Source organism: Photinus pyralis, unplaced genomic scaffold (genome assembly GCF_008802855.1).
Source record: "Photinus pyralis isolate 1611_PpyrPB1 unplaced genomic scaffold, Ppyr1.3 Ppyr1.4_LG5, whole genome shotgun sequence".
In the NCBI taxonomy this organism is placed as follows: Eukaryota; Metazoa; Arthropoda; class Insecta; order Coleoptera; family Lampyridae; genus Photinus; species Photinus pyralis.
Window position 1 is genome coordinate 9828683 of NW_022170596.1, and position 14845 is coordinate 9843527.

At 37.2% G+C, this 14845-nt stretch overlaps 1 protein-coding gene across 4 annotated transcripts in view; it reads left to right on the forward strand.

The window, feature by feature from the left end:
- The window catches only part of LOC116170487 (venom dipeptidyl peptidase 4), an 88006-nt gene that overhangs the window by 71381 nt on the left and 1780 nt on the right, over positions 1-14845 (forward strand). For all 4 annotated transcript variants that reach the window (XM_031486927.1, XM_031486923.1, XM_031486926.1 and 1 more), the window contains exons 2-8: positions 1086-1308; positions 4897-4994; positions 13903-13977; positions 14023-14272; positions 14324-14493; positions 14539-14633; positions 14682-14808. In XM_031486927.1, coding sequence (XP_031342787.1) covers positions 1131-1308; positions 4897-4994; positions 13903-13977; positions 14023-14272; positions 14324-14493; positions 14539-14633; positions 14682-14808 — 993 coding nt within the window. In that variant the 5' untranslated portion in view covers positions 1086-1130. The remainder of the gene's footprint in view (positions 1-1085; positions 1309-4896; positions 4995-13902; positions 13978-14022; positions 14273-14323; positions 14494-14538; positions 14634-14681; positions 14809-14845) is intronic.

Consider the following 14845-nt stretch of genomic DNA (forward strand, 5'->3'; position numbering starts at 1 on the left):
TCTTCGCATGGGCTATATAGTGATGAAAATATAACATAATTTGTGCACACCTCACAGGCGATCAGTATTGCAGTGGGAGGGGCTACCTGTGATGATTGACGTGACTGTTTTTATACTAGAAGAGCAATAGATAAAAACTATGTCACGTTTATCTCGCGAATGAATTTTTTAATAACTCGCTCCCTCTTTTGGAGACTACGATCTGCACGTTTATACTTTATTGATCTTCGGTTGGACGATTACTTTAATTTTGTACACGGTTACGCTTTAGAGCCAATATTTGTCAATCTTTCACCTGTTCTTGTGGTCCTCCAGTCGATTCACCAGGTTCACGCAGATCTTGACACGAATCCTTAAACCAAATAATGTAAGATCACCGACAAAAGTAATTATGGTGGGTTGTTTCTTATCTTTTCCACCAATGCGACAAATATACGTTACAACCCTAACGAAAATTCGTAAAAAAATATATCCCGTTACAGGGCTCCCGTTACCTACTAGTTTTTCTAAAAACGGAATAAATTTATTTCTTATGAAGCCTAAAAGTCTTCTACCCGTTTTGCAACGTAACAAGACAGAGAAAGTGATGTAGGTAGACTTTCAACGATTTAAGCCATAACATTTCTATACCTTATTTTTATCCGGTGTCGAAATTTTGAATAATGTTTACCGCCACCGTAAATTTGCTACTTCCGTTGTGCTATGCTTTACATCAATTAAACTTGCATTCTATACTTACTTGCAAATTAACGCCGTGCACGTTGCGATAAGAAAATCAATACGGACGGTAACAAATGACTTAGGTACTGTACTAAAAATAGTGTCCTAGCTAATAATACTGCAATTAAAAGGAAGTGATGATATCTCCAAGAAAAGTTCGCGCTCTTTTGCGACGTCTTTAAAAATAAATGTGCGTTCTTTGCACGAAATATTTTTTCACACAAAGGAGGTTACATGCTTTGCGATGATAAACTACTCTGCGTTAGTCAATATGAATTAATATTCTATTTCTGTACGCAATCGGTAGTAGATACTAACGAATTGAATATTAATAAGTTGAATAATGTGATTTCCGTTATTTGCAGGAGTTAATCTCGGAAAAAAGGCGTGGCAGAAAAAGAAAGATTATAATGATAACCGGTGGGACGATTGTGGTTATTGTGGCAGCTGCTATCATTGCCGCCCTTGTTATACTATCGGGCTCGTCGGATGCGTCTCCGGTGGACAAAGAAGGAAAGGCGCTAACATTGGAGGATTACATAGAGGGACGATTAAATCCCAAGTCGTTTAATGGTAGTTGGATTTCAGGTAAGCATGCACCCTATCTGTCCGGTGTCCAAAAACCCTAGCGCCTTTTTTGCAAAAAAAAAGAGATTATAGATTACATAATACATATGAAAGATAGAAGTCATCAAAATAATAATCATGAAGCGGAAAATTATTTGGGGGTTTGATTCAAAACAAAGTGTTGTACCGATTTTTGAATGTAATAAACAGAAACAAATTTGCCTTTTTACATCAACTCGGTGTACCATGAACTGGATTGTTAAAAATATCCTTGAAAATAAAATAAATAAACAGCAGAAATCAGAATTTGCATGTTCTTCCATTAAAACTATTTACAATAGACAATTATGTAAATTTTCTGTCACTCTTGGTATGGATCACAATACCTTTTTAGTCCGTCTTATTTGGTCGAGATCCTAAGATTCCTGGGTAGTGGAAAATTCCCCTAGGGCAGGGTCGGCGTTCTTTGGTACGTGTGACAATTGGATGCTTAGTTCGTCCCATATTGAATAGTTTTAAACTCTCGCTTCAGTAATCTCAGCATTTATGTGGGTCAAAGATGTTAATTAACAAGTTGGCACAATGACGTTAATGAAGCGCTGTTTGGGAGAGTTTATCGCGATTTTATTTACACTGTTATTTTATCCATGTAATACCGCTATTGCCTATATTAATACGTTTATGCCGTAAACCGCCTCACAACTTCCTTTGACTTTATTGTTGTTAGTCGCCAAAGAATTTAATTGACGGTTTTTGTAGAAAATATTTCCCGATCCACAAAACGGATGCGTGCACCGAAGTAAATACGATTCGCGTGTACAAATTGGAGAAACTATTTGGAAAAAGAGTCTCTTTTATCATTTATGGGAAGGCTACCATCCTCAACTCCAGTTGTACGCTGATGATGACAGCCTTACTGTTGAAAGCTCGGTTGAAACGCGTTCGATATGTTTATATATTTTATTGTGATTCATTAGTGTTTTTCCCGTATTTTACGTGAAGTTCCCGTGCTTCCGGCATTTTAGAATCCCCTCAGAATCACATTACCGGGATTTTTTTTCTAATTTATTTATCTATCTACTTTTTCAACCTATATGCTTAACCTAGTAACATTTTAAATGAAAGTTAGAATAGAAATAGAAATAATTTAAAAAGCTACTCATACAATTAATTTATTTAATATTAATAACGTAGCGAGTATTCCAGAAATCCCGATAGACATCGAGGCGATAAAGAACGAAGGCGGATGCAAATGGAATTGTGTTCAGAGTTTAGTTCCAACTTCAATGCGCTTGTGTTATGTTATAAATTGTAAGTGATAAATAATAATTACTGTTATACATTAATCCATTTTAAGACAAATTTATTAGTTAGTTAATTTGTAAATAAATAAAACTACGTAATTAAATTTGCGGTACAATAATTCACTTTTTGGTTTGGTTTGTTTGTATTCTATGTTTTAATCATACATTAAAAAAGTATCATTGTCATATTGGCATAAGGGTTGGTGCGGTATAAGCATTTGGCACCGGGAGAAATTTCCCCCGACCCTTACTCTTCAATAGGAGTTAGTTCACTCCAATGTAACATTGGTGGCTCACTGCTCCAATTAAAAAATTATGTAACATAAATTAATTACCAGATTTATTTATTTACAATTAATTAATCATGTATTTGTAACAGTCTTTAAATGGTTTAATTTATAACAGTGAAATATGATTCATCACTCACTTGTACACAACTTATAAACATGTACATTTATCACATACGAGCGCGAAGTTCACTAATAATCACTTCGGTATAGATGTTAGAGCTGCTATTAAACCGAAAACCCGCTTTAATTTGCTTATGTAGAAAACGAGAATTCACGAATAAGCATATCGCATTTTCCGGAAAGAACGCGTCGCATCTACCTTCATTTTTTATCGATAGACCTGATGGCGCCTGCTGACGCCGCGATGTCTGGGATACTCGCTCTATTAAAATAAATAGTCATTTAATGTAGATCGTGGCAGCTGTGTAGGTCAAATGGGTGCTAAAATTCTTTGTGTCTTACCTATAAAATTCATAAGAAGAGACCTGTTTTCGATCGACGGGAAAATAAAAATTTCTGCAAGATTGTGGCCCGAAGAACTTCCAGAAGTGAGAAGAATTACGTGTCTTGAATCTAGAGGCTTGTGTTCATTTTTCGTAGTAGACCTGTAGTCGGTGAAGTTTTTCTTAAAACCAATAGCCTACCCGCGTCTGACTGAAAACAATTTCGCCAGATCTGAGAGTTTTAGAGGGGTGGTTGTGCAAAAACTTTATTTGTTTAATTATCTTTGAGGAAATGGCGGTCTCGATCACCTCGCTGGATGGTATCTAAATGCTATGATCTTTCCGTGTTGGTGAACATTTACGACAAGTACCAGACCTGCATCTGGATCTATACAGGGTAGAGCAGCGGTTCTCAAACCTTTTTGGTGACGGAACCCTTTTAAAAAACTAAATTTGTAACGGAACCCTCTAAGCCCTAAACTAAAAGCAACACCAGTTATGTATGTATATTGTTTATTAATAATCACACAAAAAAAGATACATACAGTAAGTTGAGTAAGCAAATAAGAAAACTAAGATCATTTATTTTATAGCTTATGTTAAATTGACATTTTGATAGGTTGGAATGAGTATGCTTTTTAACCGTAAGGGTAGATAAAGTGATCACTTTAACGGCAAGGGTAGACGAAGTGAAATAAATCATTGTGCACTCCGAGGAAATCTGTTATTTTTATTAAAAATAGGACGCGGAGCACGATATAAATGAAATTAAGATCAGGCTTCGCGGAGCACACTTTAGGTAACGCGGGGTTAGAGCATAAAGTGAAATTATTAGGCCCTTTGTGCAGTTTCAGTATCGCACATTTCGCATATTCCCAAGTTTAGATTCGCCTGTTGTTCTTAAACCTTCTATTGGGAGCAATCAGCCTCTTTGGTATTTTTAGCTGGCAGGCTCTCCGGCTGACATCTCAGGAATTACAATATAGTTATTCAAATTATCACTAAACGCTTTCTGCTGTAGTGTAGATGTGCAGGCTCTAGTCTATTTTGAGTTAGATTAATCGTGAGATTGATCAATTTAAACTTTGATAATAAAATACTGATCTGATTACCAAAAATGCACTTTTATCATGCATGTGTAACTGCAGAAACTAAAAGTATGGAAAATATTTTGTCTCCTACAGTTTAAAGAATACAAAGTTAGAGATTTCTTTTTAGGGTTACGTAGGTACTTCTGGAAATAATGCAAATTCGTTTCCGACACATTCCGACTTTATTCAAAAGTGAAAAATAATATGGAACTCCTAAATAATTTAATAATTTAAATTTTGCATATTAGATTTTGAAAGGAAATTTTTGATAATGCGCTCACCACATTCCGGCGGTTTCCCTCATTTCCCAACCGCCCCCCGATTCAATCAAACCTCCCTGCGTCTTATTCCTTATTTGAATAACATTTTCATCTGAAATATTGTCGGTGTAAAAATGAGCTGCCACTTTGAATGTGGAATGTTGTCTCATCTTCTACACCTTCATCTGTGTATCTAGTACATAAGAAATTTTTTATTGCAGGTAACGAAATAATGTACAGAAGCCAAAATGGCGATATTCGTGTATATAATGCAGACACTCGAACTCACGAAATTCTTGTGCCATTCCATGCAACGCCAGTAAGTTGTTTTTGATCAGATTACAACACACGCATTGAATAAAAATAAATGGAAGTTCGTAAGAATTCAAATTTTACCCCAACGATCTACCAGAATAATGCGTGTTAAATCATCACGTACAATTGTCATAGAATTATGGATAAAAATCACGGGAAATGTGTGATTTATCGATAGATTTTATTTGAACTTCTAATTATTATTTATTCATGGATAGGTATACAATTTCGCTGACCTTGTCCATTTTAAATATGTAAGCAACTAAATTTAATGTAGTTAACCACCAAGTCTTACGATAACTTCACACTTCCGCTTAAATTTACCATCATACAGAAATGGTGAAATCAAGAAAGAGCTAGAGACTACGAACAAATCAAAAGAATATTTAACGAAGGACACGGCAGGGTCCTGGCACGAAGAACCATCCTGACGTTGGACTAAAAATTCTACGGCGACATAAAGCCATTTTCTACACAACACGTTCACAGAACGGACATAACGAAATGAATAACCAATTCAAGAGATCTCAAGAAATAAAATTGGGTACAGTCTGTCCAAGAAATATTTAAAATTATTTTCGTTTCGCAATTATTGACGAACTACACTTACATGAAAATATAAAGCTTTTACAAATTCACATTTTTGTTTGACACTTGCAATTAAATCTTCCAACGACTCATTTGACGAAATTGTGGCTAAATTTGACTGAACGCATAATTACAAAAATTTAAATCACTTTCATAAACTGAACAACGACATTACTTCAATTCGTTAAAGATCCTAACTTAAACTTGACGTATCCTAACTGACTTAACACAAGCAGATAAAATTTCACGTAAAAATGACTTACGCACGCTTTCAATATGACTCGACCAGCCGCGTCCTTAACTTGGTCCACTTATTTAAGCATTCATCACCTCCACTCCATTATTCCGCATTGTTATTATACGATGAAACTCGCCAAATTGATTGCCATATGCGTACGCTTATCGTGCAGGGATTATTGTATCAAACCCGGCCAATTAATTTGTCCGATAACGGCTTTTCGACACACATTCGGCCAGATGAAACTTCTTTCTTACATGGATTTCAAATTAAATATTTCGAATAAATTTAAAAATTGTACAGGATATCCTGCCTGAAACTTCTAATGCTAGACCTAAATTACATTGACTGCACGTAAATTTTCACTACAGGGTGGCTTGCTCTCATCGTGGCCATTATTTCAATCTAGAGAAACGAGAGCCCCCTGCAGTACATACAGAGCATGAGTGACGTTGGCTCCTGGAGAGTGCGCATTTGGAACTCAATTTAAGGAAGAAGGGGATAATCGTCCCCTTCACGTTTTCTTAAGGAGGCGCAACCGAAGATAGTTGACAAAACTACTGAATCGAGTTTAAGAATCAGGAGATGCTTGAAGAAATAGAAGGGATAAACGATTCTCCGCCAAGAGAACAACGATGGAGTTGGCGAAGGGAAAGATATGGACCGAAGTAACGACGAAACGGGCTTCAAAACGTGTATTTCCGTCGAAAAAGTGGGCGGTGATTTTTAACCCAATCCAATACCTCCCTTACCAACGTGTGGGTGGTAAAAAAGTAAAAGGAGAGAGTCTACGTAAAAAATATGCAAACGACTTTCCACCAAAATCAAAGAATACGACGGATTAAAGTAGGTACAACAAATCAAAATTCAATTAAACTGTGCTATTTATTTAGAAGTAGACACATAGTCCAATCAAGATGTACATCCGTGCTTGGAAAAGGTCCGGTCGTTCTGAATTTTTTATATGTTGTTAGTACCTAAACCAACAATGAAAAACCAGATTTGCAATTTCCAAAGTGCTGTGCGATCGGCGGTATATCCAAAAAACCATGAAATTTTCGGACTTTTTTCAGTTTTTACTCAATATCTCGGTGAAGGAAGGGTCTGATCAGTGTAGTCATTCTATAATCTTTTAAAGTAGACTAAACTTGCTACAATTTGAGACTAGAGCGAAGTCTATACAGCCATTGGTTCCCAAGATACAGTTCTTCGAAAATAGAAATTTTTTTTTAAAATGATTTTTTTCAAAATGGCCACATTTTTTTTAAATATCTTCTAAAATACGAATCCCACGTCAAATATTATATGAAATTAAGTTGTAGCAAATTTCATTCCCTTTCATTTGTTTTTATTTATTGAGCAATTACAATTTATTTATTTCTTTTATTGTAAAAAAATTGCTAAATTACTTTACACAAAAAAGGAAAGTGATATAATTCATGTAGTATTATGTTTTGGTTGCCAAATCATGCCTTTCTTTTTATCTTTGATGGGCCGGGCTCGCTCAAAGATGGTGTCTCGAACCTTTCTTGCATTCACATGACATTTTTCGCAGAAGGGCAGGAGGTGCGGGCGGGATACATGGGGGTGGGTCCCTGAGCAGACAGCTTCCACCCCCAATCAGTGGGATTCAAGTAGACTCCCCGCCACTTCTGCACTTGGTGGTAGCATCTTGCTGCATGATGGGCTGCTGCATCTTCCGTCGGTGGCAAATGGGCGAGATTTATGCTCTTTGAAAAAAATCATTTTTTTTAAATTCCTATTTTCGAAGAACTGTATCTTGGGAACCAATGGCTGTATAGACCTCGCTCTAGTCTCAAATTGTAGCAAATTTAGTCTACTTTAAAAGATTATAGAATGACTATACCGAGATATTGAGTAAAAACTAAAAAAAGTCCGAAAATTTCATGGTTTTTTGGATATACCGTCGATCGCACAGCACTTTGGAAATTGCAAATCTGGATTTTTATTGTTGGTTTAGGTACTAACAACATATAAAAAATTCAGAACGACCGGACATTTTGCAAGCACGACCCCCTTTTCATGTTTAAATTTACAGGACTAGCAGGGGTTCACGTGTATTGTTCTTCCCTATGTCTACTTTTAAATAACAAAATCACTTCTGAAGGGCGCCTGATTTTATGCGTCCAAAATAGCGTCTTAAAACAAAAATAAAGATCTGGCTGTCATTTTAATTAATTTGAATATTTTTTTGAATATAGTTCACATCAAATAAATCCCCTTAAACTGTTACCGGCACTATACCAAATGCCAATATCAACTTTTTCTTCAGTTGAATGCATGGCACACGAACGAAAATAAAAATACGGAAGCCAAAGCAGCAATAATTAATTAATATGACAGCAAGATTTTTATTTGTTTTAAGAAGTTATTTTGGTCGCATAAAATTAGGCGCCCTTTAGAAGAGATTTTGCCATTTAAAAGTAAACATTGGGACAAACAATACACGTAAATCCCTATGTCTACTTCTGAATAAATCCCACAGTATAACACCCTAATAAAAAAAACTTTCTCATAGTAGAAGTAGCTGGTAGATCCCGAAGAATCTTACCTGTGTGGAGTTGATTAAACGATACAAAAGTTTGGCCACGTCTGACGTAGAAGAATAAGAATGAATCAAAGAAACATAACCGCGCATAGAAACTAAATGAGTGTAGGTAGTTCAGTTTGTTACGTGTAACGGCGAAGAGCCGTCTAACTACCAGGATCAGATTTAGTGTCACAAATGTCTTGTTTTAATGTGGAAGATGAATACAAACTAATTCAATCAAATGATAACTTTCTATTTTATTTATTAATTGACAATTACCCTCAGCCGACTACTATCTATACATTCTAACACTCCGCCTCGATTCAATTTTAATCCTAAATATTTGAATCGCTTACTTTACATCTAATCAACAGAACAATAACTATAAAAAAAAAATAATATCCAGATCAATTTACAAGTCCAATTTTCTTGCATATGTACTGGAATACATTCTTTGACAACCCCTTTGTCATTATGTCGGCCTGTTGCTCTTGCATTTTAATATAACGAAGATTGATGATTTGTTTCTCAATGCAATCACGAATGAAATGATATTTTATATCAATATGTTTTGTTCGTTGTGAAACCTTTTCACCTAAAGCGATTTTTATAGCTCCCTTGATTGTCTTCATGAATAATCGTTGGTCCATCCAGAGATATACCAATTTCACATAATATACCACGGTACCAGATAATTTCAGCAGCAGCAATCGCCAAAGAAATGTACTCTGACTCCGTAGTTATAAAGCAATGGACGTTTGCTTTCGTGCTGTCCATCCAACTGTTGAACCAAACACTTTGATTATATTTCCTGAAATCGATTTTCGCTCATTTGATTCACTATCATAATCAGCATCGGCAAATCCCTCCAATACTGGTGATTTATAATGGCAGTTGTATAATAATCGCAAATCAAGAGAACTTTTGACATATCTTAATATTCGTTTTGCACCAATCCAATGTTCATCAGTCGCACATGACTGGAATTTGCTGAAGTAACCAACAGCGGCACACAAATCAGGTCTTGTTGCATAAGCTATGTACATAAGACAACCAATCAGTTCACGATAAGGTTTCTTCGTGAATTCTGATTCACTGCGTGTGATCTTCTTGGTTTGAATCTCCATTGGTGTGGCAACCGGATTGCAATTATTCATGTTGAATCTACGTAGAACGTCTTCGAGATATTTGCGTTGACTTAAATATAATGTCCCAGCATCACGGTTTCTTTGGATATTGATGCCAAGGAAGGTTTTTATTTCACCCATATCTCGCATCTCAAATTCGGCTGCAATCAAACGCTTAACAATCAAAATCTTATCCAAATTCTTTCCAAGCAAAATTAAATCGTCCACATACAATAAAAGTAAGATCATACTTGCCCCACTGCCCATCAAGTACAAACATTGATCATATTGCGAACGTAAGAAACCAATTCTTACAACAAATGTGTGAAAACGCTCATTCCAAACTCTTGACGCTTGTTTAAGTCCGTAGAGAGACTTATTCAATTTGCACACCAATTTGCCTTGGACAAAGCCATCGGGTTGCTCCATATAAATGTCCTCTTCAAGCTTGCCATTAAGAAAAGCAGTCTTCACGTCCATTTGGTGTATTTCCAAATCTCGCTCAACCGCAAGCGCCAGCAAAAGACGTACAGTCGTGATTTTCGCCACCGGTGAATAGGTCTCATTGAAGTCAAACCCCTCTCGTTGCGTGAACCCACGAGCGACCAACCTTGCTTTGTACGTTTCCAATTCTCCTGCAGCATTCCGCTTCCTTGAGAATATCCATTTACAAGTAATGACAGCACGGTTGGATGGTCGTTCAACAAGGGACCAAGTTTCATTTCTTTTTAAAGAATTCATTTCTTCATTGACCGCTTTCATCCATTGATCAGAATCATTTCGTTTTGCAATGTCTCCAAATTTCATGGGAACATCATCAATGAATGCTATTGCATTTAGTGCAAATGCAGAGAAGCATTCGTCCGTATTAAATGAACATGTGGATAGATAATTTTCATGCTCATCATCGTATCTTAATTCAATTGTCGAACTGTCGACCCAGCTACCGAATTTACTTGGTGGTTGACGCTTTCGCTTTGAACGTGCTAATTCATTGCCGGAATATAATTCTTGATTATCAAATTCAGTATCAATTCGTCCAACATCTATTACTCCGCCTGAATCAATACTATCCTTTCCTTTACACGTTGTTTTATCTCCAACATCGTCAATCTCCGCCTCGTCAACACCACTCTTCGCTTGATCTGACTCGTAAAATATGTTCGATGATTCATTGCGTTTTGATTCATCGAATATTACATCACGTTTTACAACAATTCGATTCTTTGAAGAATCCCAAAGTCGATAGCCATTAACTCCATAACCAACCATCACCATCTTGGTTGATTTTGCATCCAGCTTTTTACGAAGTTGATCAGGAATATGTACATATGCAGGCGAACCAAAAACACGGAATTTTGAAATGTCTGTTTTCTTCCCCATCCAAAGCTCGTATGGTGTTGCAACCGACTGAATCGCTCGAGTTATACTACGATTCATCACAAAAGTTGCACAATATACAGCTTCACCCCAAAATATGCGTTCCATATGTCCATCTTCGAGCATGGACCTTACCCTCTCTATCAACGTTCGATTCATTCGTTCCGCGACACCATTTAGTTGCGGTGTATACGAAATCGAATACTGTAATTGAATGCCAGATGCTTCGCATTGTGCCTTGAACCGATTAGATGTGTATTCTCCTCCATTATCACAACGTAACGCGCCTATTTTCTGCCCAGTATGCGTTTCCGCCATTAATTTGTATTTCTGGAACATAGTGAAGACATCCGATTTTTCTTTGATAAGGTACACTGCCATAAAATGAGTAAAGTCATCAATAAATGTCACCATCCCATGTGGATGGTGAAATCGGCCCACAAACATCACTGTGTACCAAAGCCAACGTACGCTTTGATCGCGCTCCGCCTAAATTGGCGAACGGCTTTCTAGATTGCTTGCCCATGATACAAGGTTCATAAATAGTATCCGCGTCATCAACTAATACGCCAACACCGTTAACCAACGATGGCATTTTTCTTACATCGGCGTAATTCATATGTGCTAGTCGCCTGTGCCATAGTTTTAAACTTTGCTTTACACTGCCATTGGATTTTATCACCGCGTGTACGTTTTCATTCAAAATGCGTTTCATTTCAAATTCATACAAGCGTCCAATCCGCCGACCGGTGATTACTTCACTTGTACCCCGCATAATATGGACCAATCCATTCTGCACAATCATTTCTAGACCAGCATCCTCCAATCGGCTTACCGAAAACAGATTATATTTCAAATCTTTGATGAAAAGTACATTAGTCAGTGTGCAACGTTTTTCATCCCCATTCACAACAACAGTTCCTCGAATTATACCTCGCTTGTATGCTTGAATCGACTCGCCACTTTTCGCAACACCTACAATAATTGGATCTTCCAAATCCCATAATTCATTGAACAATGATAGATCGTTCACCATATGTTCAGAAGCACCTGAATCAATTATGAAGCGAATTGATGATTTTGTGTGGCCAACAAAGGCAAATGTACTCGTGTCAGCAACAATCGCCACATCATCTACCGCATTTTCACTAATTGCCAAATTCGATTTTCCTTTCTTCAAATTCACATTGTTCATTTTACTTGATCTACCGTTCTTCTTCTGAAGTAACTTTGGACATTCGTTGCGTTTATGACCTTCTTTCTTGCAAAAATAACAACGTATTACACCACCATACCTGGCAATGCTATTTGAACTACTTTGACCTGCATCCAAATTGCACGATTTGCTCTCTTCGTCTAACAGACGCGAGCGAACAATCTCCATTGTTAAGTTTTTAATATCCATCGTCTCAAGAGCAGTGACCACCATATCATATTTCCTTGACAAAGTCAAAAATAATGTGACAATTAAATTTCTGATATCCATTTCTCCTCCGCATGCTTTTAATTCGCGCACTAATTTGTCGAAGTTGAGGAAATGTTCAGTTAGATTACTTGAATCTTCACAACGTAGCAGTAACATTCGCTTTCTTACACTTATTTCTGTTGCTATACTTGTTCTTTCAAACGTTGTACGAAGCGACTGTATCATTGCAAATGCTGTTTTCCGTTCCTTCAAATACTCTAAATGCGAATCCGCAACACGACGAGTTATTTGTAAACGACATGCGCGATCTTCCTTAATGATTTTCGCAATTTCCACATTATTTTCACGGATATCAGGTTCTGTTACAGCTTTGGCTGCATCTGTTTCCAACCATTTTTCAATTCCTTTGTCCTCTAGCACTACTTGTAGCCGGAAATACCAATTGCTAAATTCTCGTCCATCAAATTGTCGGAACACAAATTTTTCCTCATCTGCCATTTGATTGATGTGTAATGTAATTCAAATTTCTAAGTTTCGGCTCACAAACGTTTTTCTTCAAACTGCACCAAAAACCAACCACTTCACAATGTGCTGAGATAGCCCATAACCTCTTGTTTTAATGTGGAAGATGAATACAAACTAATTCAATCAAATGATAACTTTCTATTTTATTTATTAATTGACAATTACCCTCAGCCGACTACTATCTATACATTCTAACAAAATGTACACCTCCCTCCTACATCGCGGATCACCGTGTAAACATCATTTTGACTGCGTCTTCTTCGTCTTAAATGCCACCACAGTCCACAGTACTGGGATGTCAACAACTTAAGATCTTCTGCAGGGGCACATCTAAAAAGCAGTATGCTCTGGTGCCCAGAACAAGAGAGGGATAATAAATAAAATAAATGTCATCGTCGTCTATCGTGTATGAAGAACTGACGACCCGTTCATGTGCGAAAAAACACCTCCAGTTGCCGTCTTCCGTTTAAACTGACTAAATAGGTAAATGTTACGTTAGAGTTACTTTGGAATCAAATTATCTCGGAGATCCGAAAATAAGTAGGGGGTATTGTAACGGGTAGTGTTTCGATTTCGTTTTGGTGATGTTCTAAACATAAGGGAAATTTGAGATTTCCCTCGGCGACTCTTTGCAGGTGGATGCTCGAATAGTACCACAAGCTAACCGACTTAAATATTTATACGGTTGAACAAGCTTGAATTAATCAATGCCACAAATCTCATTCCTTCATTAAAACTGTTTCTAGAAGATAATGTGATGTGGCCACAAATTCGGACCTATCGAGAGATATAAAAATCAACGTTATAGACATTCGGAGTGCCGAAAAGATATGAATACCTTGGTGTCTAATATAGTGGAGTCCCGAGGTTTCTAAACGGATATGCGATTTTAAAAAAGTGTCACTTTTTTCTATTTAATAAATTTGTTACCCTCCTACAAAGACACCATGGCAATTTTTCAAATCATCAAGTTCAATGCCCTTCGATGAAAAAGATGAATTGACAGTGTTGGCGAAATGTACCTATTTCATACAAAAAAAAACGTATTTAACACAACCAATATATTGAACATTTCAGGTTTTATCGAGAGCCGTCGATTTCTCCATATCTGCCGACAGACAATTCATGCTGGTAGCTCACGACTATCAAAAGGTTGTTTCCCATTGCGAATTTCCTCATACTTACGCCATTTTGTAGATATACAGGCATAGCTACGTAGCTCAATTTACAGTGATCAATTTGAAAACGCTCGCAATCAGCAATATCAACGCGAACGGGGAGCTAATCTTGCAGTTGGCGGTATGGGGACCCGTCGGAAATGCAATCGTTTTCGTAGCAAGGAACAACATTTTTTACCAACCCAGTGCTGCGTCGTTCAGCACACAGTTGACGGTCGACGGACACATTGGGAACGTGTACAATGGAGTTCCGGATTGGGTTTATGAAGGTTTGTAATGTTTCCTGGTTATCTGTGGTTGATAGTCGTGTCTCTCTTCAGAGGAGGTTCTTAGTACGAACCAGGCGCTTTGGTTTTCACCGGATGGGAAAAAACTGGCGTACGGTAAATTCACTGATACTGCCGTAAAAATTATGACACTCCCAGTGTATGGCGAACCCGGAAATTTAGACTTCCAGTACACGAAAGCGGTCCAAGTTCGATATCCAAAGGTGTATGGCCCAACTTTTATCTAATACTAATGAATCTCATTTTAGGCTGGCACCAAAAACCCTGTCGTTACTTTACACGTTGTCGACTTAGAAGTCAACAGTGACGTTAACCTCCTAGCGCCTTCCAATGTAGCAAATCAGTAATTATACCCATTTTCTTAAATATCAATAATAGCCATTTCTTGTAGAGAACCAATTTTGGCAGCAGTGTCGTGGGCTACCAAAGACACAGTGAGTGCCATATGGATGAACCGAGTTCAGAACGAAGCATCAATAGTTATGTATAATCTAGGCGACCCTCCTACTATGCTAACTGTAAGTATGGCGACTAATACGTACTCACATTAACCTG